The following is a 27,899-nucleotide window of genomic DNA, read 5'->3' on the forward strand; positions in this document are numbered from 1 at the left end:
ACTGAACAGAAACAGGGAGCGTGCGTGGGGGGAGGTTAAGCATGTAAGATATGCAGCCATCTGCAGCACTCGCCAGGATTGCAGACAAGACACCCCTGCTAACAGGCAAGACAAAATCTCTTTTAAAAGATACTGAAATATAGAAATTAAACCACTGCATCTGTGGCAGGGTATGAGCTAAGTGCCATCACCCTCTATGTCAGAAATCTGAGAACGCATGGGAGGAGTTGAAGAAACAAAGAAATAAATCATGCAGAAGTAAGTGCAGCAGACGAGAGCGTTGCTCTCAACTCCAAATCCCAGCTCTGGTGACTGAGATGACATTGTACGAGTTCCAGCTGAAAGAGGCCTTTGGATGAGCAGACTAAAGTAGCATTTTGTATTTTCTTTTAAGATTTCTGTCTCTGTGCAAAGGACTGATGCCTCACTGCTTTTGTCTCATCACTGGTGTTGGAAGGAAAGACAGAACCTGCAAGAACAGTATTTTTCCAAGGGACGAGACGAGGATGAGGCTGGGGAATGATGCTGGAGCAAAACCTGCATTCTCAGCCATGTTTGGTTAATGCAGGGTGAGAAAGGCATTTCTTGGGTTGCTGTGGCCTATCCCAGTGCAATTTTCTACAAGAAATGAAAAGATTAGAACAAGGCTCCCATGGGATATGGAAAATTTAAAAGGGTCATATAATGGTACCAAGAAAAGACCAGCATTTCACAGTATTTCTGAAATTTTAACACACCGAGCTCTAATATAAATGTTTTATTTAAAGTAAAAAGTGTGCACAAATAAAGGGAATGATTACACAACAATGCTCAAGACCATATTCCATATGAAACAGGAAAATAGTAGTGACAATATTAACTAGCAGAGCACCCATAGGAATCTAACTCGTATACAAAAAGGAGGTTACTCCACATAAATACATCATGCTTCTGATGCAGACACGTTCTCCGAAAAACAAAACCTACTGCACTGGACTGTTTACACCCAATGTCCCTTCTGAATATTTATGACAGTTGCTGTATGCTTAACAATGAAAAATAACAGTTAATATCATGGCACTTTGGAGAAAATTAAAGTTTGAAAATGGATTTACAGTAATTTAAGATATTTGTCACTTTGCAACATTCTTAATGTTTAGATATGTAAATAGAAAAAGTATTTTTTTTTTCTGTGACATAAATTTTGCTTTACTCTTCTATGATGAATGGCAGAAATGTCCTTCCTTACATAAAGCCATTTCCCTTAATACCTCGTAGGAAACAATGCCACTGTAGAGACAAGGCTTTTCTTGTTTGCTTTAAATGATTCCCAGGTTTAATATCAGTTATGCCCTGATGTTTAAACTTATCTTGTGGGTGCAGAAGTCAGAGGCTTAAAAATCACCATTTTAAAACTGTATGTAGAGCAGTTCATATGACCCCATTAGCTGCTCTTTAAAGGAAGGTTCACTGATATTTTACATTTGAAAAGATGGAACTTGAATTCAAGGAAACCTGATTTTTTAACAGTGATGAGGTTCAGCACTTCCCTGAAACTGAAGCCCCTCAAATCACTTCCCAGTTTTGAAAACTCAGCCCAATACTAGAGTTTCCTATTCACATTGCAAAGAAAAACATGAACTAAATCTCATACTATGACACCAGTGTGGATTTGTGCAATCTCTGCTTGCAGCTGACATGGAAGCGAATAGACATACACCAGAAAACTTGTGCTATGAAATTACTGTTGCCATACAAGGATGTTCATGGAAAGACACTGGCCAAGCAAAAGCCTACTAAAAGCTTCAAGTCATGTTTGCCAACTTGTGCTTACAGATTCTCAGATCTGTTTTCAGTGACACTTAGCTTCACTTACGGCTCTTACATAACACAGATTCCTTTCCTCATCAGTGTCTCTTAATCCCTTTTCCCCAAAATAATAAAAAACCCCAGTGGTACATTTGGCATTTCTTCAGCCCAACACATTCATAACTATTGCTTTAGCATTAAAAGTAAGAATTATCTGTGCTGTATATTACACTACTTACTAATATGAAATGTAAGAAACACACCTCTTAGTCCTAGTTTGATCCATTCTTTCCATTGCTTTCCTTGAGCCTGATACCAACATTTCAGGTTTGATTGTAAGTACAGATCACCATCTCTAAGGGCAGAAGTTAAGGGAGTCATTGTGGACAGCACCTATTTTATTCTAGATATGCTTTTTCCACTGGCAAAGTGGAACTCATTCCCAGCAGTGTGGCAGTAAGATTATAAAAGAACCGACATCCTTTCCCAGGCTGTGGCTGTACCGTGTGCAGCTCTGATGCAGTTAAGACAGCAAGTACAAAAGCAATAAACAGTATGAGGTTCTGTATTAGCTGCCCATTACTGCTGAATTATGCTGTACAGATTTTAACTTCTCAAAGAGTTAATTGAATTCTTTAATTAAACTGACACTTGATGCCGTGTCCAACCCTTACTGAAAAGGCCAGGCTAGAAAGGCACTCTTTGTATCAGTGTACAATTCATAGTGTGAGAGTTGGAGCAAAGTCTACCAGTTCTGATATGGAATTAATAGTCTCCTTCAGGGTAGGATCAATACTCCCCATGAAAGCAGCCAGTCTTGACCTATTCAGTGTAAATACCTGCTCTCCTTGCTGTCATTTCAGTCTGAAGGGCATGAACAAAGCTCTCATTTCTATGTCTAGAACAGGGAAATCAGATGTTCAGAGAGAAGAGATTTGGAACTACAGAAGTGTAAGTTCTTACTCATCTTGCTGAAAAAATCTGAAACCCTTGAAGGATAATTTATTACATCACCTGATGCAATTTGTGTTCATTAAGCACTGGAGAACTCTCCTCACTCAGAACGCTGTACTGACAAACTATACAGCCAGACCCTTTGTTCAGTCAGGAGCCCCAGAGACCAACTCCTGTATTAAAATTCAAATTTGGCAAAATTGTTAGTAAGTTCTAACATTTTAAATCTGGCAGCTAAAGGTACAGCATAACAACTGTCCTGGACAATGATCAATACAAAAAGAAAATTCACACTAGGTGGCAAGGGCAGGATGTTGAGTTGAGTTACTCATTTTATGCAAGTGCATCCAAATGGAGAGATGTTTATCCATGCAGAAACAAATGGAGTAACAATTGGCACAGTTCAGAAATGGAGAATTCAGACACATTCCTCAGCTGACATCAAAAGAGGATTTATGTATTCAAAGCCTTCAAATTCAGACTGGTCAATCTTCTTCACAATATCACTGTTAGGATTAAAGAACAGTCATTACTTGAGCAAAATTAAAAAGGTAACATTAACTGATAGTTTGACTTAAAATTTAAACCTGTTCAGTGGACTGCAACTGAGAAAATTTCCCTTCCCTCTTTTGTCCCTCTCTACCTTTACTGTTACCAGTAGGTTTTTTTAACCCAAATAATGGTACCAAAGCACAAAACCCCTCAAAAGCAATGACTGGGCTTCACTCACTCTCCCACAAAGCAGTCTGCAAGGTTTGCAGTTTCTAAACTTGCCCTAAACAGTCCATTTTGTAAGGACCTGAAAACATTAGGATATGTTGGATACTGCACCTGCATCAGCAACTTTGCTAAACTTCTAAACTATACAGTTTAGAAAGTTTAGTCTGAATTTAGAAAGAGATAAAGGAAGATGGATTTCAGACCTGATTAAGGTGCACAAGGTAACATTTCATATATACTGTTTATGTTTACATGCTATGTGAATGTAATATAAAACCCTATAAAAATTCCTAAAATGTGAACAGCAGTGGCTCAATCAAACTAGAAAGGTCCCTCTCTCCTCATCCCAAATCAGGGTGTCTCAAGGGTAAGGAACCACAAATCCACTATCAAAATCAAGCACATTATCATGCATTTATAAAGGCTTTTCATTCAGGATAATCTCACCTGACTACTAACAACAAAACACACCCAAACAAGTAAAAGAAAACATATTCTCTTCTCTGAACTGCTTAAATTCTACATTACTTACTCATCATCTGGGGTGAGCTGCACCGGTTCATTGGTGAATTGGGAATCAAAGTTATCCAGACCAAATTCTCCAGATATATTTGGTTTAAATGGAGGCACCACTTGCTTTTGCTCCATCTAAGAATAAATGCACTTAGTCACACTGAGAATGAGTTACAACCTACTGAATTGTTTTTAAACAAAGCTGAAGATTACCATTAAGTTTATTTTTTATACTTTCTACAATCATTCTAATAATCTACTGCACTTACTGTTTGTAAAAGGGAAAAAAGATTGTGTATTCTGGTAAAACACAAATTAAGAGCTTAATGTTTCTGAGCTTAAGGTCCTCTCTTAGGTTCAAAACAACTTTTACACTGTATGCAAAGAGCCTCAGCCAAGGCAGGGGGCATTCACATACCAGATCCCAATCAACATTGCGGAAGAAGGGATGTCCCTGGATATCTGCAAATCCTGTCTGAGGATGGCAGCCCAAGCGTTCCTTTGGATCCTGTGCAAGGAAGGAAATATTTCTAAAAGGATGCCACAGCCTACACATGAATAAAATGCCAATGTTAAAATCCCATGAGAAATGAAACACCACAGTTACAAGGAACACTGAAGAATTAAATTAGCATTATTTATTTTGGAAACTGCTCCAATTTACCCTCTGAAACAGTCAGGGATATATGGAAGCCCTTAACTAAATTTTATATAAATGACTATGCTGTTTTTCTTCATTTTCATCCAGACCTGTTAAACATACCATAGGTTTCAGAGCAGGCTTGCTTAGATTACTAATGAATTTGATTCTTTCCCCCCACCTTCCCTCGCTCTTCCCCTGAACAGATTATGCCAGGAAATCACACTGGGGCAGTAATTGCAGTTCCTGGTAAATATTGTGGAAAGCTTATTTTAACAAGACAATTCCATCTGTGGGTACAAACATGCACACACTACCAGAAAGCTGTAACAGTGTGCAGTGAATGGTGTGACATTCTTAGAATAATTTAGCCAAATCTGGTTTCTCCTGTATCTCTTCTCACTCACGTAATGCTCACTAAAAGCCAAAAGTGGACTCATCATCCACTACCACACCTTCTGACTCTCAGGCTAGAGAGCCCCCAGCAAGCAGTGAGCACATCCTGCCTCTGCATCTCTCCCCAGGAAGTCATCAGAAGCTGTCCAAGTGATTTGCTAACCTGCTTCTCTCAGAACCAAACTAAATCTGGTAAGTTTGTTCAATTCTCCAGGTTAAAAAAATTGCTTGGAGGATTTCTATGCCTTTCACTTTGGAATTTACTCATAATCCCAGCCTGAGAACCAGGAGGTTCAGATTTTAAGAGAAGTATCTAGAATAGGGCTCCCAACTCCACTGAAATCCTGCTTTAGGCTCTCACCTTTTCTACTATTTTTGTATATGGCAGATGAAGTACATCAGCTCTTACCTTGTTAAGGAAACTCTTTAGAACACCTGCTGCTTTCACAGAGAGGGATCGAGGAATTCGGATCTGTTTTTCCAAAATTACTGCAAGAAAACAAGGTTCCTATCAGCCCTTGCATCTTTGAAGTTAGTTTCAAGGTTAGGTAGAAGTAAAGCACTAAAGTGTAGGAACACTCATGGTACTTACCTTGGAAGAGATAATCCTCTGTGTTCTGATCAGGGTTGTCAGAACTCCCGACGATGTCGAACGGCGACCGGCCTGCCATCATCTCAAACATCAGCACACCAAGGGCCCACCAGTCCACACTGAAGCCTAGAATTCAAGAGAGAAAACACCACTGGAGATATTTCACAAAAATACCAACACCTCTGCGGCTAAAAATAGACAGAGAAGAATGAGTTCAAAAATGTAAGTATTGCCAGTCTTTCCAATTAGCTGAATAAAGGAGAGATAACGACTGCAGCAGACACTCTGTGCATCATTATGTACACAACAGGAGGAGATGCTGTACAGAGGAAATGCAAAGAGGTTAAAGGTTGGTGTTAAGCCCTTAACAAAGGTTTAGATAATATTTAAGCCTAGTCATTACTAACCAACAGTGCATTATCCAGGGTGGGAGATAAGACCAAAGAGGAACTGTGTGAGTCTTAATAGCAGCAAGTCAGTCATTCATGGAGCAAAGTATATCTCCCCTACTATTCACTGCTAAAGGAAATCCCAGTAGCCAGGCTGGGGCTGATACAGTCTGGCTGGCTAGAAAGCTTGTGATAAGCAGGAGTATCTGAAGCCAGTATGAAAGAGACATTTGATTGAAATAAGATGATAGATTAAAAAAAAATAAAATGTAAAGGGACATCTACTATCTAGGCCTTTTGCAATGAATTTGTATCTAATCCATCACTGCTGCCAGATGTAAAGCTCCAAAACCAAACACAACTCCAGACTGCAAATATATCATTAGTAGTATCTAAAATAGCCATAAACAATAATAAATTTGGAAGACTCAAGCTATTCTTCAAGACTGTTCAAAAGAATTTAAAATGTGCAATGCAGAGTATCTCATTTGCTTTGTGTGATTTTTTTACTCTTCCTTTGAAGGCTTTATTTACTTTTTCAGACAGGATGTTGAATTAAGACTGATCCTGTGTCTAATGGAGATTTTTACTTTCTGCTGCTTAAACAATGCAAATAAGAAGAGACAAGGTGAAAGTTATAAGAGGCAACAAGAAATTCCATTTACCATAATCCTCTCCCCGTAGAATTTCAGGTGCAATATAGTTTGGAGTCCCACAGAACGTGCTGGTTGTGTCACCAGGCCTCAGACCCTCCTTTAGGAAAAGATGGGAAGAAAATACTTTACAATTAACTGAAGATGCCACACTCCTCTGCTAAGAGCTTCACTTGGAATTAATTAAGTCTTGAATAACCAGCATTATGGCAATTCCATGGCAAAGCCAAAGCCGTGCTCCAGTGTCTTTGCAGTGACAAGTTTTCCCAGAGGAAATGGGCAGTGCCAAAGAATCCAAATAGGAGCAAGTGACTGATAATTTCAACCTCTTTAGAAATCACCTTATCCTCACTATTTCAGCCAACACCTCCCAGATGAGTTGATCTAGCAGCTTTATGAAAACATAAACAGTATATGTAAGTGTAGTCCATGGACTCACTCTGGCATTTGCCTTTTCCCTACATGTGGAAGTGAATATACAGCCTGTGTGCACTGTGTACAAAGAGAGACCTTGAAATTTCACTTTTTAAAGTCTCTGCATCTTTTAATTTATAATGGTTTCTTAACTCTTGGTCTTCCTGGTTAGCAAAAAACTAACTCTTACCTTGCACATGCCATAATCTGTGAGTTTAATATGCCCTTCAGAATCTAGGAGCACATTATCCAGTTTTAAATCCCTGTAGATTATCCCTCGCTCATGTAAATAGTTCAATGCTAGACTGATTTCAGCAGAATAAAACCTGGTGTAGAAAGAAATACTGATTACTCAAGTAATCAAAACCCAAAGCACAATAACACAGTCTTTGTAGTATGGTATCTTCTATACATAATCCCAAATATTCTATTCTTTTCTCACAGAGAAGTGGCAAATTGTTTATAATCATATAAATGTTTCTGTGCACTTGAAAAATCGTTTTTAGTTAATAGTAATGTCTCCTGCAATCATCCCTTTTATCTCACCATCTGAGATTAAGCATATGCACCAAGATCTCAGCATTTGCCTGGACAGCTGGTAGTGGTTGTTGTATGAGAAACACATTGATATCATTAGACATTAAAAAAAATACCACAAACTGTTTTTCTAGAAAAAAATAGCAGACTGAAGTCATACAGAGTAATGCCAATGCAAACAACATCTACATGCTTCCTATTACAATTCCTTTTTGAAACAAAAACATGGTGGCTTGCAGCAGCAAAAGGAGGATGCAGTTTCACATTTCTTAAATCCTTAACATCTGGACAGGATTTGCTGGCTCATCCCTCATAATCTCTGCACTGCTGCACTGTGTCAGAAAAATCACTGTTCTGATGCAAGAAATCTGGAATGAGACACACCTTGCATGTTCCTCTGGCAGCTTCCTCTGCCTCTGCATATGGAACATCAGATCTCCTCCATTGACATACTCGATAACAAAGAATAACCTGGAACACACAGGATTGTTACAAATGATTGTGTGCACGGCTGAAAGAGGTGTGAGATGTTACAGGTCTGTTATAGAACAATGCCCATTCCACTCCTCCCATCTCTGGCATCGTGGCTGGTTTAACCATTTTCCCCTCCTTTGAATAAACTCCCAAAGTTCAAAATCAAGTATACAAAATTACTCTAGATAATTCCTGAATTGTTGAAGGAATGTAAGTAATCCTTCCCATATTCCTCATCCATTACAGGCCCTGCCTGTCATTACTACACAAGTGACTGTATAAAGCCACATCCCTTTCTATGCACAAACCATACCAAAAAAAAAATAATTAAAAGTCTAGTTTTCCTTCCTCATCCTTTTAGTCTCTTTTGTTTGTGGTTAATACTGTAAGTATATTACAAATACTCTTTCTTCTCACTTCCCTCCATTAGCTTGTCACCTTTTCAAAACAGCAGGGATACTGTTTAAATATACAATAGCCGGATTTTATATGTACTTCAAGGTATTACTCTATAGAATAGAAAAATAATAACTTTCATCTCTATTCCTTGGTTTTCCTTTTGAAAACTCAGATTCTCTTTTCTGAGTCTTGCACACAGATTCATCTTCAAGGATCCAGGTAAGTTTCAGACAATTATTCCTCAGTTTTTGCGTACTTCTGAATTTCATCTCCCCAAGCCTTTTTTCCTTTCCATTCTACGTTTTCTATCAAATATTCTCAATCCTTTTTTTCCTACTAGCTTGCATTTCCCTTCCTGTCCAGAATCCTTCCCACCACATCTACCAGTACTTCACATTCTTCTGCATTTTCCCCATCTGAAAACCTTAGATGCACATGGCATTTGGAGCACAAAATGCTATGAAGTTTTATGTTTTAAATTTAGGCCTTTGAGGTGCCTGATAGGATGAAATATTTTTTATAAGACTATTTTATTATTAATTTATGACCTTTACCTGCTTTCTGTCTGGAAGCAAGAGTGCAGTCCGACCAGAAAAGGATGATTTGAGGCCTGTTCAAAGACGTGTTTCTCTGTCTGAACCCAATCAATATCCTATTTTTCAAAGAAAAGTGACATTCAGAAAAGAACTGTTGCACTTCTTAGGTCAAGTGTTAATGACAATTAGCAGAAAGACATTCAAGGGCTTTGCTGTCCTTGTTTTACTTGCAAGAAATTAAATAGTCTATAGCTCTGAAATGTGAAGCAATAGCTGATAGCATACTTTTTATTTCCTGAATGTCCTCTACTCTTAGCCTCACTGTGAAACCACCTTGGGAATGAAAACACCGATGTGTAACAGATAAACTGGTGCAGGGAAATGTAAAGTAGCACCAAGAAATGCAGAAGGAATCAATGGTAGACTGAGAAATAAATGCAAAATGTGGACAGCAAGCCACAGTCACTCTGATGTTTTCAGAGTAGCCTAAAGAAACCCAAGGGAAATCCTCAGTAACAAGAGGTTTTTAGCAGTTTAATAGTACAATTTCTGACATGTTTTCACTAATCACTGTGCAAAAATTGTTAAGATGGGGGTCTGATCTAACAAGCAATTAAAATAACATGGTGAGATTTCTTTGTAACAAAAACCCAGACAGGAACATACGAAAATCAGACTCCACCTGCCTTGTGAACCTCCTATAGAGCAGTACAAGAAACCATATGCAGAATATTGACTGAAATGCTGCAGCCCAGACCTGGCTCCCACCTCCTGGGGAACACTGGAGCTGTCTGGAAGAGCTGCTCAATTCACTGAGAACACCTTGCCCACCTCATCATCGTTGACGAGCTCTTTCTTCACCACTTTCATGGCATAAATGCGCTCAGTTTTCTTCAGTCGAACCAGCAGCACTTTGGCATAGCTGCCCCTTCCAATGACTCGGAGCAAATCAAAATCCTGCAGGCCCAGACTGGAGGAAGCTTTGCCACTTTCCCTAATGCTCATTGCCTGTGGATGAAGATGCACTGAAATGAGGAAGCAACCTTGCCAGTGTCAGCAACTGCAAAAGTCAGCATTTCAAACAAAGTTTCATAATTAATATAAACAAGTAATTCAATTAACATTTGTTATCTTAAGACTGTACTGTCCTGGAAAGGAATGTGCTGGGAAACAAAGGAGGCAAAGGAGACTTGGCAGATATTAACAAACCAAACTGGGAGAATTTGGAACACTTTCTAAATCAAAGCACATCTCAACCCAAGGTCCAAATAAAGCAGCACGCAAGACACATATGCACACATCTCAGGAGCAACCCAAATGTGTCCTCTGTGCTAATTTTCAGTTTGTGCCAAATTAAACTACTAAAATCTTGAAACTGAGACACACAGGCTTTAGGATCTCTGAAGATCCTCCTGGGTTCCTTCCAGCTTCAGATACTCTGTGATTCTCTGTACAGAATTAGCTTGGATATTTTACCTCTTTTTCTTCACCAACATGGTCCAGGCTCTCATGACTTGAGGGATTGTATGGTATCACTGGAGGTGCAAGAAAAATTTATTAAACTCATGCAACACAACAGAACTTTCTTCTGCCTTTCCACAATCAGAGAAACAGTTTCTCTATAGTAAAATAACAACATCAAAAAAAATAAAAACAGTTTTACTGCAAGTATTCAAAACTGATAGGTTTATATTACGACCATCACTGATTGCCACAAGAATAAACATGTTTGGCCATCACTACAGCAGAAGTTCTGCTAATGCTGTTAAGGGTTTGGTTTGTGTTTTTTTTGCTTGATCAGGGCACTTGAAGTACTCAGCTTACTAAATGTAACTGACAGCATAAATTATTCTTTGTTTAGTCAAGTTTCTGAAAGTGGTAAGATGTGGAAAACTGGAATTTTTATATTTATATCCCCCTTAGCATTAAGAAGATGTCTCACTTTTCTTATTCTATGAAAAAGTAAAGAAGGGATTTTAAAATAATTTTACTTCAAAGTTCACTTTTCAGCAACTTATGGTAATTTAAAGAAAAAAATATTGATCTTACCTGTTTCTACATTATCTGAATGCACTGATGATGGATCCATAGGCATTATTGGTTCCTGCAAACATAGACAGGATTTTTGTAATAGACTGTCCATGTGTCAGACACATTATTTTAGAGTCAATAAAATGAAATTAATGACCCCTGAGGAATATAATCTAGCTACTTTTTAATTTGATTAGTCAACACAGTTACTAAAACATACACAATGAAATAAACAACTGCATCTTTTATTTTCCCTATTTTCTGGAAGTCATGACATGTTTCCAGAAGTGACAACTTGGTACAAAAGAGAAAGAAATACAGCAAATGAGAAGTGAGATAGAAAACCCCAGTCCTTCAGCAGTATATCTATTAGTCAAAAGAATTCCCAAAATATGGACTTGAAGCTGCCTGTTTTATTAAACCAGAAGCAGTAATAATCTCAATTTTTCTCAGGACTTAAGAACTGAGGATGATTGAATTTCTTGGGAGAAAAATCAAAACTACTGCTTTTCATACTCTTTTGCTGCAAATGGAAGTAATCCAATAACCTATCAGATATATAGAGAATTTACTCCACCTATCCATTCTGAAGATGTAAAATAGTGTGAATATATATACATGCTATGCAATGTCCCTTATATGCTTATATGTGACCAGGGAAATAATGTCAGATGTGCAGATTGGACTCCTGTCTTGCTATAAGTTGCAATTTTGCTCAGTGAATTCCAAGCTTTCTTGAAAAATCCATGGTAACCATAAAAATTATGTTTCAGCTACTGAGATTATTTGCAGGCTGCTGTTTGAAAACCAACAGTATAAAATGAGGGGGGGGGCTTTATTTGTTTGATTGGTCGGTTGCAGCTTTTTTGAGACAATTTATCAGGACAGTTTCACTTACTGGCTGTAGTGTGTGTCGGCCACATTCAATATTGACAAGTTTGTGACACTTCTTGTGAACGAGGAGTTTGCAGTTGATGCACTTGTAGCCCTGGCGTCCTAGGCCCCATATCCGGTCAGTGCAGATGGCACAGTGAGCTCTCTGCAACCAGAAACCAACAAAACTCATTAAAGAGCAAAACTGGACAATAAAACTATCCAGCCACACTTGCATTAACCAAGCTCATCTCCTCATTTCTCTGTAGGTGAGTCCTTACAGAGGAAGGCAGGAGAGCAGAAGCTTCAACACCTTAAGCAACCAGACAACGCGAATGGGAAGATTGCCACTTGCTGAAGGACATTCACAAAACAACTCCAAAGATCCAGGAAAACAGGGTGCCTATGGAGGCAAGAGTGGAAACTGATTTAACTGTGGTGCCTTGACAACATTTTACCCAGATGAGGTCAAAAAACAACAATAAAAAAGCTGAAGTTAGACATGAGGATGCTCAAGATGAAGTTTAGTGGAGACGATCTCAAGCATTAAGCGCACAATACACTAAGCTTAGAGAAGAAGGAAAGATTATTGAAGCTGTCAAGGAACCTGACTTACTCAAATGTTTTGGGTTTGGTTTTTGCTGTTGCTGGTTTCAAACACAGCAGAGCCTTCTTGGTCCTTAGCTAATTATATGTGACCCTTGCTTCCTGAAAACATTCTGAATGGTTTGTTATTTTCAGTCGATTACATGGCACCAGAAACAGGCTGCCTGGAGAGAAACATCTCTGCTTTCTCCTTTAAAAGTCATGAAAGAAAATCTGTGCATCATAAGCAAGTTCAGACCATTTCACTCCCAGAAGCTGACTGAAAATCTACTTTTAGCCATCTAATACATTCCAGTTTGCCCTGCAGGAAGATTTTAAAGGAACACAGGAACTTTGACTTTATGCTTTCAGAGTATATGTAAAGTGAATTGCAACCAATTTGTCTTGCTTTTTTCTATTTCAAATTCCTGATGATTTAATATTGCTTAAGTTTCCTGAAGATACAGGATTAGCAGAAGTATATAGACAAAACAACAAAAATGAGAATAAATCTGATAACTTTTCAAGGCAGTGGCATCATCATTATGAAAATAAGACATCCCTGTATCATGGCTTTAAGCACCCAACAAGAGTCTCACCCTGTTAAATCGTTTGGCTTGGAAAGTGTGACCATTTGCACAATAGAGCTTTCGCCACCGGCGGGCGCCTCGGCGATAAATGGACTCTAAGAGGAAAAACACAGGATTATATCCAGACAAATACAAAAACAGAACTACAACATGTTGTCCTGGAGGCTTCTGTGTAGAATAACTTGCAGAGTAAACTTTAACTCCTGCACCTTGCAGAAACAGAGGAATGTTCCAAATATATACATTTTTACTTTTTTTTTAAGTTTTGGAGAAAATTTGAAGTATAATACCCTGATCAACTCAAAGTTAATTCTTATTTTTCTGAAGTTAAAAGGAACAGTGAGTCAAGAGAAGGTAAATTACCCAAACAATACAAGCAGTTGTGTGCAAAGTATACATATACCTCAGCTCAACTTAGGGAGAAACTGTGGGGAAGGGAAAGGAGGAAGGAAGGTGAATTGGGAGCATGTCCTGATTTTTAAGATTGCTTGACAAATCCTCCAGTGTTTTAAATCCTCAGCTGCCACTATTATTTCTTTTTCTTCATTTTTTTAACTATTACTTTATTTTTCATTACTTGAGGCATGTCACTGAAAACTAAGATATGAAAAACTACACTGAGCTGTAAATCTCTTTCTGATTCAGTCTGCAACCTCATTTTTCTGATAACCAGCATTACCCATTCTGCCCAAGTTAACTTTTAAACATGCACATTTAGATTTGTCAGAGATTTGGATACCAAGCTGACAGATGCTTGTGTGCAAAACACACACACACACACACTCTTTTTTATAAAATTTTAAGACTGGGGGGAAATTACCCTTTTAAAGTCTAGAACATTAGTTAACACAATAGAGGTTTTTGGAGAATCCTCCTGATAGCACCTAAACATCAATTTCAAATGAATTAACCACAGATCTGTAAATAGTGACAAGACAAGTCATTATCATTGGTTACAAGCCTCTGCTCACAATTGTCAGCCAGCAATTTGGCAGCTCCCCAAAAGACAGGAATAGGATAAAAAATTGTCATGATAGAAGAGGCAAAAGCAAGGAAAGCAGAGTTGACATGGGTAGTTAATAGGAATGTGAAATGCTTATTAACCATGATTCAGAAGTGACAAACATTAAGTTTAGCAAGACTTCCTATTCCTTTTAAATATTTGATTTTTTACAGATTTGCATTATTAATATTCTTAAGTGGGGGATGCCAAACCAAGCAACATCAAAAATCTGCTAAAACAGGAAATCTAATTTTCTGTATTTCTTAGCTGGAATGCCTACTTACTGTCTTCTCCTGGACAAGGCATGCCAGGCCGCTCTGGAACACAAGGAAATACTGCAAGAAAGACATCAATTTCTGATTAGCTTTCATTTCAGACAGAAAATAAATCTTTGGGTTAAAAACAACACTCCTGAAAGGCATTCAATCATCTAGAGAACAGCACTGATTGCACTTGAAAAACACCCTCTTTAAGAACAGGTGAGCTGAAAACGACCACTAAGCCCTTTTGCTTGGCATAGCAAGGACAGACATGAGAAATATATGCAAAAAGCAGAATAAATGAAGCTGTTTCCTAGACAATAATTAGAAAAAGTAATGATTTTGGTTTCTCGTGTGGCCAATCTTCACAGTTAGTCAAGATTTCCAAATATGAATGTTTAATATGACAGTGTCCTGACAGTTACATAGGATCTTGACTATGTAAGTTTTAGGATTATTTTCACAATTTATTTAGCTTTAGTAACACTACCCATCTTTTATGATTGGTAACCATCAGAGAGAAGTATGAATGTGGACAGACAGTCATGGTGCCAGTTTACTCAGAAGTTATCACACACAAAAATTAATGAAGAATGTGCAGATAAAAAATTTGATATGCACAGAAGCAGTGAAGTGTACCAACAAATGGATTATATTCTTCCCCTTTTTAAAACTCTGTGTGGGAAGCTAGAAAGCTGTCTTTCCCTTTCAAATGGGCTGATGATAAACTAGATTTTATGCATCTTTTTAAGAGAAGGAGCCTGTTAAGACACTGAAGTGTAACACACCAACACTTCATAATGATGACTTTTCTGCTCTAACCTCTGATAAACCAAGAGCAACCTTTTACTGATAAAAAGATACAAATAATAGCTGGAAAAATATTCTGGAGAAGCTGCCAAAATAGACATATAACCCTGAAGAATAAAAATGAACAACTACACATTAAACAGGGGCATGATATCATGAAGTTTAAAACTAAGGTACCTAATTTTAGAAAAGACAAACATTTCATTAATCTGGTATCACAAATGGAGCTCATCCATTTTTTTTTTTCCTAATGGAGATGCTGCTCTAAAGCACTTATCCATAATTAACTTTAGGATAATGTACAAATCTAATAAATAAACAAATAAAAAAAAAAAATTGTACTTTATCCCTTATATCATTTGCTGCCAGCAAGTGTCTGAAGGCAGTTGGGCTGAATGAATGAAGAAACAAGAGGCTGGATTTCATGAATAAACTAACAACAAAATATTTTTTTCTCCCTTAATTTAATAAAGAAGAGCAAAAAGCACAGTGAATGGTCATCAGCATCCCTTGACAGGATCAGCAAAGGCCTGAGGGAGAAGGGTGTGAAAAGCATAGGAATGGAAGGCAAGAATTCCACTCATTCACAGGTACAAACATGAGCAGCAGTAAATTTCAGTAAATTTCACCTACCATGGATCAGAAGTTCTGAATCCTTGTTTAGTTCATACAACCTAAAGGCCTCTTCTAACTCCAGCTGAGAGGAAACAGTACATGGATCTCCTGTGGAAAGAAAACAGAACAGCACAAAACTCAACCCAGTTAGTTCCATACCATTCAGTAGTTCCCTCACAGTTGGTTCCAGGATAATTATTGTAGAAAAAATCCAATATTCTCTATTAATTTGTTTTTAACACTATTCAAAGAGTACATCTGAAAGTAAGAGTCATATTGAGTTCTTTCAGGGAAAATAAAAATATGGGATATTCCCAAGAGGCAAGTAGATTATAAGAACAAAACATCATTGCTACAAGCATGGTTACACATTATTTCAGTACAGAAGGTACAGGCTATATTCCAGCACCTAAAAACCTTCTATCATTACCTTTTATTTCAAGGATTTTTAATTAGAACTGAGGCAATTCTATTTTCACAGCCTCTTCAGCACTCCCAAGACTTGCACCAGGAGCTGCTCAAGTCTCTCCTCAAACCTCAGTGGAAACTTTTGACAAATAATGTAATCCAAGTGCAACACCCCACTTTTCTCATTTGTAACTACTAGTTTTATACTCACACAGCTATTTGAAATAAAATCCCTTAAAGAAAGTACATCAAGGCAGAAGAAAGGTGGGAGTTGGCTGGCTTTGTTTCTTATTTTTTTAATAAAATAACTGCCGTTTTGTTGACCATTTGTGATGGTGCAGACTAAATTACATGCCAAATCCTTGATGATAAAGTATCTCAAACAAGACTGTGTTTTCTTTGGTGTCTGATACAGATTACTAACATTATAAAAAGATTAGCCCCCTAAAACAGTAAGCCTTTTTCAAAATAATACTGTAACTGAAACATTTTAAAAACAATGTTGAATCTCAGTCATCACTGCCCCAAAGAAAGAAAATACTTCTAGTTATTAGCTCAACTTGTTCCCCCCCTTCTTCATCTATACAAGATGTCCTGTGCAAGAACAAGTGATTTACCTCTGCCTGTTCCAGCATGAGCAGAAGTTTATTTTCAGCCCCAATCCCATACAGCAAGTCAACCTTCCCATATTTCTAATTTTTAACAGAAATACTTTCCGTGTCTTTAAGTTATGAGTAACCAAACTGGAGGAAGGCAGAATAATTTCCATCCTGGCTAAACTGGATCCAGTCTGGAAGTTTTACTGCTTTGAGTCCTCAGTCAACACCAGAATTAGAAAGCTCACAAGCAACAGACCATTAACTATTATCTTTGTGTTTTATACTGTAAGTTATCTACATTAATACAGCCACTGCTAAAGCTTTTCAGTAGAACCAGCAGCAGGAGGTAGTTCAACTCACCCACAAAAGTTTTTCCAGAGACTTTGTTTTGTTTCTAATGTATCACAATGCATTTGTTTCCAGTGTATCTTCCCTCACAACAGGAAGGTCATGGACCTGCTGGAGGCAGCCCAGAGGAGGTCACCAAGTTGATTAGAGGGATGGAGGACTCAGCTATGAGGAAAGGCTGGGAGAGCTGGGATTGTTCAGCCTGGAGAAGCTTTGAGGTGACCTAATTATGGCATTCCAGAACCTGAAGGAGCCAACAAGGAAGGTGGAGACTGCCTACAAGGGATGGAGTGACAGGACAGGGGGAACAGCTTCACACTGACGGAGAGTATGTTTAGAGTGGATATTGGGAAAAAATTATTTCCTGTGAGGGTGGTGAGGCCTTGGCACAGCACGCCCACAGAAGCTCTGGAAGTGTCCAGGGCCAGAGAGGATGGGGCTTTGGGCAACCTGGGATTGCAGATGGTGTCCCTGCTCATGGTAGGGGGTGGAATGAGATGATCTTTAAGGTCCTTCCAACCCAAACTGTTCTGTGGTTCTATGCATTCTACGCTATTGCTAAAATATAAATAATAAATGTAAATGGTCCATTTTCACTGTTCTGTCTTTATTTTTTCCTGCACATCAAAATCCTCCAGACGAGTCTTTGAAGCCATCTACAGTAATTTTCCACCAAACCACTTCCCCCTACAGCTGGACACCACAGTGCCCACCCACAGCACAAACATTGTGCAGAGCAGGGTGGGAGGAGAAGGAACAATTGTATTTACTCAGACTCACTGTGAGAACCAACAAACCACTTTTTCTTCATTTGTTTCCGACACCTGTGCAAACAGTTCTGTGTTTCCTTTTGGCAGAAGCAAAAGAGGGTCTCAAGAACAAGTAAACTCAGAACAGAAGGTTTACAGACATCTCTCTCAACAGGTTTGAGTAGTACAAATTTTGCAGTCAAAGACAGCTGGGATACATAGGAAAATATTTACTTTTGAGTTATATAGTGAGGAACAACAGACTGAAGACACACAGAAAACCAGTGTCCATCCCACAGGATGCTTCAAGAGGCAGAGCGAAGCTGAACTGACCATACACAATAAGAACAGAAGTTTGTCTAAAATCAAATCAAGTTCATTTTATTTTCCAGTTGTATCTCAAGATTTTGGAAATGACTCCACTCAAATTACATCTGTCTTTGTATGCCATTACCTCTATGAAATCAGAGTAGTTACACATGAAGCCCTCACCTTGCAAAGGCATTTACTACATGACAAATCAAAACCTTAGTGCCCAGGCAAATCCAGTTTAGTCAGGAAGTAGTGATGGCCCAGACCCCTTATCTTCTCTCAGACTATAAAAAGCATGAGTAACAGTGTAACAAGTACAGCCTACAGCACACACATTTCCTCATGCTACTGTTAAACAGTGAACTTCAGTTTTGGTGAAGAGGATGTGATACAGGAATTTTCCAGTAAAGCAAAACAGGTTTCTAGAAGGAATATCAACTGAAAACACTACAGAGTGGCACTGAGAGAAGAGGCAGGGAGCTTGGCAAGAAGCCAAGCATTGTACATGCAAGAATTATTCACAATAAAAACAGGAGGATTTGCTTTAAACACACTCCTCATTGGCAGATTAACTTTTTTCTCCATTGACATTAAACTGTAAGTCAATGATTAAAGCAAACATGTATTGCTTGTGAAAAGCAAATCTTACACATTAAAATAGTTCAGGCAAACTGCAACCTTCCTTTTTTTATATAAACCTATCTCTAATTAAAGAGCAGAAATTGAGGCAGAACAAACTGTGGCTTCAAGTAAATTAATGAATCAGTACAAAATGCTTACTCTCTCTCTCTCTCTCTATATATATATATATGTGTGTGTGTGTATGTTTCCTGCTATGACTGACACTGCAGACTCCTCCACTGAGGTGAGGAGTCCATTATCTTCCTGATGATAAAACAACACTTTTAAGCCAGCTTATTATAAAGTAAATGTTCAACTCCCAGTAGCTCTGCTGCACAGTTCAGTCATAAACATTGTTCATTTTACTGTACTGCATCTGCCTGGTATAAATAACTGTGGAATGAGGAGGAGAAGAAAAAACCCCACCTGCTCAGACTCCCAAGACCACATAAACGTCAACACACCTGCCTATATGGCACTTCCAAAAATCAACTTTGCTCCACATTCAGCTTTAGACCCTGAATAAACTGGCAGCAGCCCAATTTGAAACTGGAGGAAACAATTCCATAAGCACCATTTATGCTGATGGCTGCATGCAAACACCAACCACAGCCAACAAATCACTGCACACTGCAGCCTTTTATGTACTGCATCAGCTAAAATAACTCCACAGCAATCTCATAATTCAGAGGGCTCTTCGTTGTAGCTGTAGCTCAAAACCTACATGTGGGATGAACTAATTCCACTGAGAAAACAGAACCTACAAATAACCTTTAAAAAATTACTATTGTGCACACACAGCTGAATGGATGACATCTGTTAACAGGCAGAACAGACTATGGACTTTTTTCATCCAAGGTAAACTTTAAGATGGATAATGTAAGCACTGGAGATGTGTTCTCAGTTAAGGCTGTCACTGCATTTTGATGAAAAGTTACTACACATCGTTAGTGTTTGGAAGAAGTTTTATTATTAGCTATGTGTTAATAGACTTTAGGTTGCTAAAGTAACAGCTGATAATAACACTTGAGATATGTTTTTGGTTGCACATACAACTCAACTATATGCTAAATTACATCAATATTTTAGATAAATACTGGTATAACTTAATGTCTGTTTAACTCTTTCAAAAATATAAGATATAAAGGGAATTTTCAGCAGTATAAAGGAATACTTTCTGTTACCTTCATAAGAACTCCTAACACTGAATTAACATTTTCAGAATCACTGAAGTCTTGTTTGGTTTATAAAGAAAGAGAGCAAGCTACACAGTAAGTAGTGTGAAACAAATACCTCTTCAGTAAACTCTACTTAAGAAGGCATTGGTAACTTATTTTTGGAGTCAGATTCTATGTTTTATAAGCTTTTCTTATGAAGGCAGAGTGAAAGGAAAAGATGAAAGAGAAAGAAAAGCTGGGAAATTGAGCAATATATTGATGAGCATTGATTTACCTTCTTCATCGATCCATTTCATGGTGAAAAGCTGCTCATTGTCAAAAGAGCACATGTCTCGAACTTCACTGCACAGTCCCTCGAAGGAGATGGAAGGCTCAAAATATGTTATCATGATGTCCCTGAGAAAGAGAAAAATAAACTTCAGAAGCTATTCCACAAAAAATAACATTAATCATTATCTCTAACACTTTCCATATACCACTAATATTAACCCCATCCCTGATGCAGCTCCCTTCAAAATGTTAAAATGAAATAAAGCACCTAAGTTCCCTTCTTATAGGAATGTTGGGCTCCAAGTGATTCTTATTACTTGACATTTAATCCCCCAGGTATCTGCTTCAGAAAAACTCAGATTTTATGCCCAAGTAACTATGAAGTGAATTGCAGCAGGTAATTAGAGAAATTAAATCTTGTAGTTAGTTTTTTTTTGGTGGGTTTTTTTTACATTTTAATTGTAAAATCAAGATGTACCTCCATAAAGATTTCCAGGGAATTAATTTCTTAAAGATTCTTGAATTCTTGGATAATTTCTTTTTAATTTTCTTTATCCTGGGAACCTTTTGATCAACTCTTCAGTACAGTGTCTTCTGTTGTCTGTTGATAATCAAGTACTTTGTAGGAAGAGTGTGGAAAACTCAAGTGGAAACTCAAGAATAAAAAGCTGCAAATGTCTGAATAATGTTCAAATCATATTTCTGGTTTTACTTCCTCTTTAACAGTTATTTTGTTATTAGTATCAAAATGTAAAAACACATACATCTATTCCAACTAAATTCTGATTATGTAGATGTTATGAAAAATTAATGACAAATACTAAACAGATTTCCTAGCAGAGTTGGGGACATGTGCAAATATTCAAAGTGCCTTTAAAAAAAGAGTGGTGCTTCACACAATGAAGGGGAAGGTTGACAGCCATATACTTAGAATTGAAATGTACTGCTTTATTGTTATGCAGAATGGGTATTTCTGTGATAATTAAAAGTGAGTTAACCTGGTTTTAATATGTTAGCAAAAAATGCTGGCCCACTGTGTTGACTGGGCCTTAAAGGGGAATCAGTGACAGTGCTCAGACCCTTAAAGGAGTTGGGAGACACAGTTAGAGAAAGGAGGAAGGCTGTTCACAACACACTCCTCAAACACAGCATAAAAGCTCCATGTTTGAGCTACAAGATTAATCTTCCTATGAAAACCTCACCAAGCTGGATTTGCTCCAGGGGATACCAGCACTCAGGACTGTTTGGGGGAGCTAAAACAAATAATTGAAGCAACAAAGTTTCCCATCAAGGTTCCTACCAAACTGAAGTGTACATATGCAGCAAGTTAAATATCTTTAAATCATCATGTGCATGGGCAGATTGAGATCAAGAAGGTGACCTAACATAAAATGCTGTGGTTATGGAACAGGAGCAATGTTCAGGGGGGCAGAGAGCACACAAAACCCAAACTACTTGGAGCACACAAAACCCAAACTGCTTGCCTGAGGCTCCTCTGACAGCAGCAGCAGGAATAAAATCAACTGGCAATTTCTAAGCTGTGAAAGAACAGTGAACCTACTTCTGGATTTATGAGCATCATCAGTTGGGTTAGGTTTAGTTAGGGGACAGATTCCAGTAAATACAGCAGCCATAAGCCCAGGATAAACACATCATCTCTTCAATAATCTGAATAAAGCAGTCAAAAAGCTGCTACATGATTTGGTAAAGGAATTGCTCCTGTTTGGAGCAATGCAAAACAAGCAACAACTGGACCAGGTATTCAGGCACAGCACAGTCATTTAAAGAAAATGGGGCTTTATCTGAAAGCCCCAATCACATCCATCCAACAGAGCAAACTCTTCTCACAGATACAAAGGTCTCCCTTTGCATCTTCTATCAAAACACCAGCTGGGAACCCAATGCCTACAGGTGGATTTGACAGTGTGTTACTGTCACAGACACACGGGCAGCCACCACACAGCAAGCCTGTATTAGGAGGCAAAGCCTTAACCTGTATTTCCTGTTTTTCTGGGAAGGAAATAAGGCACTGCTTACTTAGCAGCTCCACTAAGTTTACCATCCCTTCATTGATTCATATTTTAGCACAGATATATTCACTGTGGAATATGTTCTTAAACAAAAAAAAATAGTTCTGAAGAGTGCTGAGAAGCCAAAGTATTTATATTTATATATATTTACATTGCAGGGGTTTCTGGGATTGAGCTAGTCAGTAGAGAGTTTGTTAAATGACTGTAACTGCCAGAAAAGCAGAAAGTTACAGACCACACTTTTTGAGACTGTAATCACTAATGCTTCAGCAAAAACTGAAGATTAAATTATATATATATTAGCAAAATCTGTTCAGAACATTTTCAAATGTGATGATGCAAGTTCACTTAAAATAGATTTGTCTGTACTGCAGCAAAGAGGAAAAATCACAACGTTAAGGTGCACTGAACAGCCTTGGAATCTCGTCATATCTCTAAAGTAAAATCTCTTACTACTTGCTGGTACCCTTAAGTAGGGAAACCCTTTAGTAGTTTTCCTTCAGAAAAAAAGAAAGTTCTATTATTTCAGAATTTTAGCGTGTCCTCTAAATGGCTACTAGCATGATATGTATCAGTTACCAAATAATTTGGAGTATCTCTTCTGCTACAGCAGACACTAATTAGTCTTTCAGAGAACTCTAGCCAATAGCAACATTAAAAGAGAAAGATGATGTTAAATATAAACAAGGTTCCACAAGCAATAACTACAGAACACAGGAACTAGAAAGGTTCCAGGTTTTTCTACTGCTTTATTTTGCCATTTGAACTCCACTGATGACCCCGACATTTCCTGCTGACACTCTTTAACAATGGTTCTGTTGTTACACATTCGGGTCTCCACACTTCTTGCCCCTGACACAACATTGATGATGCATTCACTAGGAAAAACTGGATTCACTCCAGCCAAGAAGTTAAACTCCATTGAGAAAAAAAAATAAATCTCATTTCAAATAAAAGTTAGTTGGCCAAATTAAGGGACAAAGGAAAGTGAATATGAACCATAGCCTGCTGACTTGCATTAAAGATACAAAACGTTTTCTTTTGCTGAGATTTGGGAAAAACATTCTCGACAATAGGCCTTTCCTTGTGATGAAGATAAGATCATACACTGCTTGGAATAAGCATGTTTGTCATAAAGCTATTCCAAGGTGAAATAAATATCTTTGTTTATCCTCTCTTGGCACAAATAGGAAATTAGAAGAAAATCTGACTCAAGCACATTTTTTGCACCACATCTGGACGTGCCAATTAACTCTTACTATGAAAGCACCAGAATTTTACAATTTGTTTTAGCACTATTATAGTTGGGCTTAATCAGGGACCTGTGAGTAGAAAACATGCAAATATACAAGACAGCACTTGTCCTGAATTACTTTCACTGAACATGCTATCACTTCTATCTTTCATAAATATCATAATAATAGCATAAATATTATCATAATATTATAAATATAATTTTTCATAATAAAGAAAATGTATTCATACTACTAGAAGGACTGTCTGAGTCAATAGCCTGCAAATAACAGAATCAGTAAAACATAAATCTTAGGAAGACTGAGAAAAGGCAAATGGCAAACCTAAACACACTAGAGAACATATTTTAAATACAAATAGAAGACCATATTGTCCACCTTTTCTGATATCAGCTTTCCTCACTTTCTTTTACAAATTATCCAAGAGTTGAAACGTCCTTTAATAAAAAAGAACTATCCAACAAAAACCACCCAAAATCAATGCCAACAATTAAACACAATTCATTATCTGTACCTCATTTCTCACTCTGATCTTAAACTCCTGTGAGAGAACAACCCTGTAAGAACAGACACTACTGCTTTAGACTTTTCCACCTGCAGCCTCATCTATCCCATATTATTTATGGAGAAATGTACACATACATTATACATGTTACCTACATATCCACCTATGCATCACACACCTGGGCTGGTCATTAAGGCTTTTGAAAAGGTCTAATTAGAGTTCACTGCAATGAACCACTACAGGACTCCTGAGGAGTTCTGCTGTGTCAGTGTCATTTCTGTACTGTCGGGTGCAGCCATTGCCACTCACAACCATTTAAAGCATTGCTTTCCCCTGTGCAAGTCTGTTTTTCTAGAAAAAAATATATATTGTCAGAAAGCTAAATATTGAAATAGTGAGAAGGGGAGAAAAGGTATTCACAGGTTTAGTTCAAAGTTTTCCTAAGCTGAACACTCTTCTATGAAGAACTTGATTGTCAACAGACAACAGAAGACACTGTGCTGAAGAATTGATCAAGAAGTGCCCAAGAAAAAGAAATTATGCAATAATTCGAGAATCCTTAAGAAATTAATTCCCTGGAAATTTTTATGGAGGTACATTTTGATTTTACAATTAAAATTTATTTTCTCCTTACACTTTTTCTACTCATGTAACTAAAGTAATTATGTAATTAGAATTAAGAAAAGAAGAAGGTTTAACATGTGTCATGAGAGGACTGTCAGGTGTGTTCTTCATTTGAACCAAATCAAACTGAGGGTGAGCAAAGCATTGGTATCTACCCCTTTTTATTAAAACTCTAACCTACATTACAGCCTACTCAGCTAAAACCAGCATAAAATCTATGTCAGGCACTGAAACAATACATGCTAGGAACTCTAATTGTGACAGAAAAATGGTTATTATCACTGTTGGTTCTGTTTCTTTTTTAAACCAGCATGAATCCTACAGGATTCCTTGAGCACGAGCTGTGAATTATTCCTACCTGTTCTCTACCCCTACAATATATGTATGTTGTAACAACTTCTTGTACTGACCTGACAAGAAGCAAATGAGGTAAGACAAAAGGCAAACTTTGAATATCATCAGAGTGCTGAAATGGTTGTAATTACAGATGCTGATCAGTGCCACACACTGGGAGCTGCTACACTTTGTTATTCCATCAACAAAAATCCATCTTTGGAGTTACAAAATGAATTCCTAAAAACGCCCTTAGGAACCTCTGTTACACACACAGCACAGATCACAGTGAATCTTTAAAATACATAACATTATTTTAAGAATTTTAAACAACCAATCCTATGTAGAAGATAAGCACAATTTAACTGAGAGAATGAAATACCTGGAAAAACTCCATGCCCTAATTCCCAAGTCTGTGGGAATTCCCCATCCCTTTATTCGCATGAACTGTGATCATTTTTAGGAAAATTTTCCGTCCTGTTTTAACATATTTCATGAATTTAAGATAAAGAATTACCACTGCATGGTTCAATGAAACAAAGACTCTTCAAAGGGTCCTGTGTGAAGTTTTTGTCTTGGCTGAGAAAAGCAATTGGGCTCCCAGCCAGACCCAGCCGAGTTTTGGGGATTCAGGCTCAGCTCTTTGCCCCAGGCAAGTATCCCGACTATCAGATTCCCAAATGTTTCAAGAACAAATCTGTGTTTCTAAGTGGATGGGTTGGGTTGGCTTAGTGGTTTTTTGTTTCTTTTTCTTTTTAACCAGAAACTCTTTTTGGAAGATGAAAAGACCTTCTCAGCCAGACTTTCCCAATAACTTCTACAAACCACTTAAATGCTTTCATTAAAAGGAAATTAGGAGAGATTAATGTTTCCTGATTAACACTGTTTCCCATTAATTCCTCGATCCAGCTCTGAGACAGTTTATTTGAAGAACAGGGAAAAAGCTGCCTTTGGTATCAGCATTCAGTTCTCAGCCTCCAAGTCATTTCAGGGTAAGTGCTGGTAAAATGTTTGGCTTTGATATCCACTTGACAGTGCAAGTATGTAGAAGGGGCTTGAGACTTTCTGTTGTAAGAAAGTGGAGAGAATAATTTGCTTATATCTCAAATCGCAACTAAGGCATTCAGCTTGTTAGTCTGTTGGTATTCACAATGGTTAACCAACACCCTCTATGACTCAATGCCATTACTAAACTGATAACTGCATTAACAGATAAAAAGTCAATGGACAGGACTCAAAGGAAACATTCCAGTGCCTGTGAAATTATTACCAGTGTCATGAGCCAGCATTTCTCTGCAATGTAGCAGATCTTTTCCTTACTCCCACAGCCCTGGGCTGCTTCCTCCCTGTTCTTGCCCCACATCCCGCCTGTGCTAAAGCAAGAATCCATGTGATTTCATGTGGAAATGACCAAGATTAAAACTGACCCAGCAGAAGAAAAATAAATGGTTTTCACCCAGAAGAGTTCCCATTCTAGTTCACTGTCTGATTAAATGAACACCTCTACCAGCTGATAGTTAGGGTCAGCTTTACTTCCTTAAGAAAAAGTAGATTAAAGGGACTGTGAAACAAAGAGCTCAAAATTTCACATACTTTGACAGTGTCTCACACATCCTTTAAAGCCAAAGTCTATGCCAGTCTCTACAGTAACTTCTACAGACTTCTGTCAAGAAAAGCCCCAAAGCAGACACAAGCCAGCAACCAAACACAGCAGCAAATACCAAATGCTCAGTGTAGCTTCTATACCTCTCCTTAAAATTAAACAGCTAGAGATAGCATAGAGTAAATACTGAAAATGTAATACACTATTTCTTGTGCTTAACACATATAACTGGAAGGAAGCTATCAAGAGCATCATGTTCACTCAATCCTAAAATGCAACCTACATTGTTTTCTGCTTAGATCACCTCCCCTCAAACTTAATGGCCCAGTGAACCACTGGCAACCCTTCCACTGAAACTTATTAAGTCCTGTAACTGTTACTACTTAATAGTGAGCTGTGAACCCAAGGCAGGACATTCCTTTTGCTTTGTGTGTTATTGCTGGAGAGACACTGAATTAGGCCCACAAAATTCAATTTCCATTCTGCAGACACCTAGTATCTTGGTTTTTTTTGTTTTTATTTAACAGCAGAAGCATAATTGACAGTAGATGCATCTGGGTTACCATTCACAGACTCCCCTGGAAATCGCTCAGTCCCTGGCAAACAGCCTAAAAACCCGTGAAACAAATTTTCATACAAACATCCTCTTCCTTTAGTCATGAACATCACTTCGCATAGAAAGACCAGAACCAAAGCTGGATCCTGAACACACTGAGTGCGACTTTTGGCTTGTATTATGAAGGAATATGTACTTATTACTGACAGCCAAGGCCTGGGGATGAAGGGAAGCAGGGTGAGCAGCGCAAAGGCTGTTCATCAGGATGGTCATCCCAGGAGAAAGGAGGACCCGACCTCCCCCCTCAACCCTGACACCAGTCCTGCACTTGACATCCATTTCAGCACGGCTGGCTGGTCGTGGAGTGTTTTTCCTCTGCTCTTTCCCTCCTCCCCTACAAGCCAGGGGATACCCGGGGCTTGAGCAGGAGTATCCCCGGGAGCCCATGCAGGGGAGTCCATCCAGAGGAGTCCGTGCCGGGTACCCCGAATACCCGCGGCGCCGCTTCGGACGCTCCTCTCGCTCGGCCCTCCCCGGGGGCTCGGTGTCCGCACTCACCCCTTGTAGTAGGCTTTCACCCGGACCTGGTGGGCGCCGTCCCCGCCGAGGCTGCCCCCGAGGCCGCCCGGAGCCGACATGGTGCTGCCGGCGCCGCCGTCCCGCTGTGTCGGCATCGCCCCCCAGCCGGGCCGGGGGAGCCGCAGGCTCGGAGCGGGGGAGCCACAGGGTCGGGCCGGG

At 38.5% G+C, this 27,899-nt stretch overlaps 1 protein-coding gene across 3 annotated transcripts; it reads right to left on the reverse strand.

Moving 5' to 3' along the window:
• Positions 1-742: 742 nt before the first annotated feature.
• Positions 743-27,899, reverse strand: PRKCI (protein kinase C iota). Of its 3 annotated transcripts, XM_015638081.2 has the most exons (18): positions 27,720-27,899; positions 20,262-20,383; positions 15,791-15,880; positions 14,372-14,422; positions 13,094-13,179; positions 11,935-12,075; positions 11,055-11,109; positions 10,482-10,540; positions 9,837-10,013; positions 9,024-9,121; positions 7,981-8,067; positions 7,250-7,385; positions 6,658-6,745; positions 5,604-5,729; positions 5,421-5,500; positions 4,394-4,483; positions 3,995-4,110; positions 743-3,248 (listed from the first exon to the last, which is right to left on the reverse strand). In XM_015638081.2, exons 1-18 carry the CDS (start codon positions 27,833-27,835, stop codon positions 3,161-3,163), a joined length of 1,806 nt encoding a protein of 601 aa, XP_015493567.1. In that variant the 5' UTR covers positions 27,836-27,899; the 3' UTR covers positions 743-3,160. The 3 variants fall into 3 exon arrangements, with proteins under 3 accessions (XP_015493567.1, XP_015493568.1, XP_015493569.1); XM_015638082.3 differs by lacking the exons at positions 20,262-20,383; positions 27,720-27,899 and adding an exon at positions 16,203-16,307; XM_015638083.3 differs by lacking the exons at positions 13,094-13,179; positions 20,262-20,383; positions 27,720-27,899 and adding an exon at positions 16,203-16,308.

Source organism: Parus major, chromosome 9, assembly GCF_001522545.3.
Source record: "Parus major isolate Abel chromosome 9, Parus_major1.1, whole genome shotgun sequence".
NCBI lineage: Eukaryota > Metazoa > Chordata > Aves > Passeriformes > Paridae > Parus > Parus major.

Coding starts and splice junctions, on each gene's coding strand:
- PRKCI (XM_015638081.2), bottom strand. CDS start 27,835: ATGCCGACACAGCGGGACGGCGGCGCCGGCAGCACCATGTCGGCTCCG. Junction 14,423..15,790: donor TTCAGAACTTCTGATCCATG/GTAGGTGAAATT, acceptor TCTTTCTTGCAG/TATTTCCTTGTGTTCCAGAG. Junction 12,076..13,093: donor AAGCCAAACGATTTAACAGG/GTGAGACTCTTG, acceptor TTCTGGTTGCAG/AGAGCTCACTGTGCCATCTG.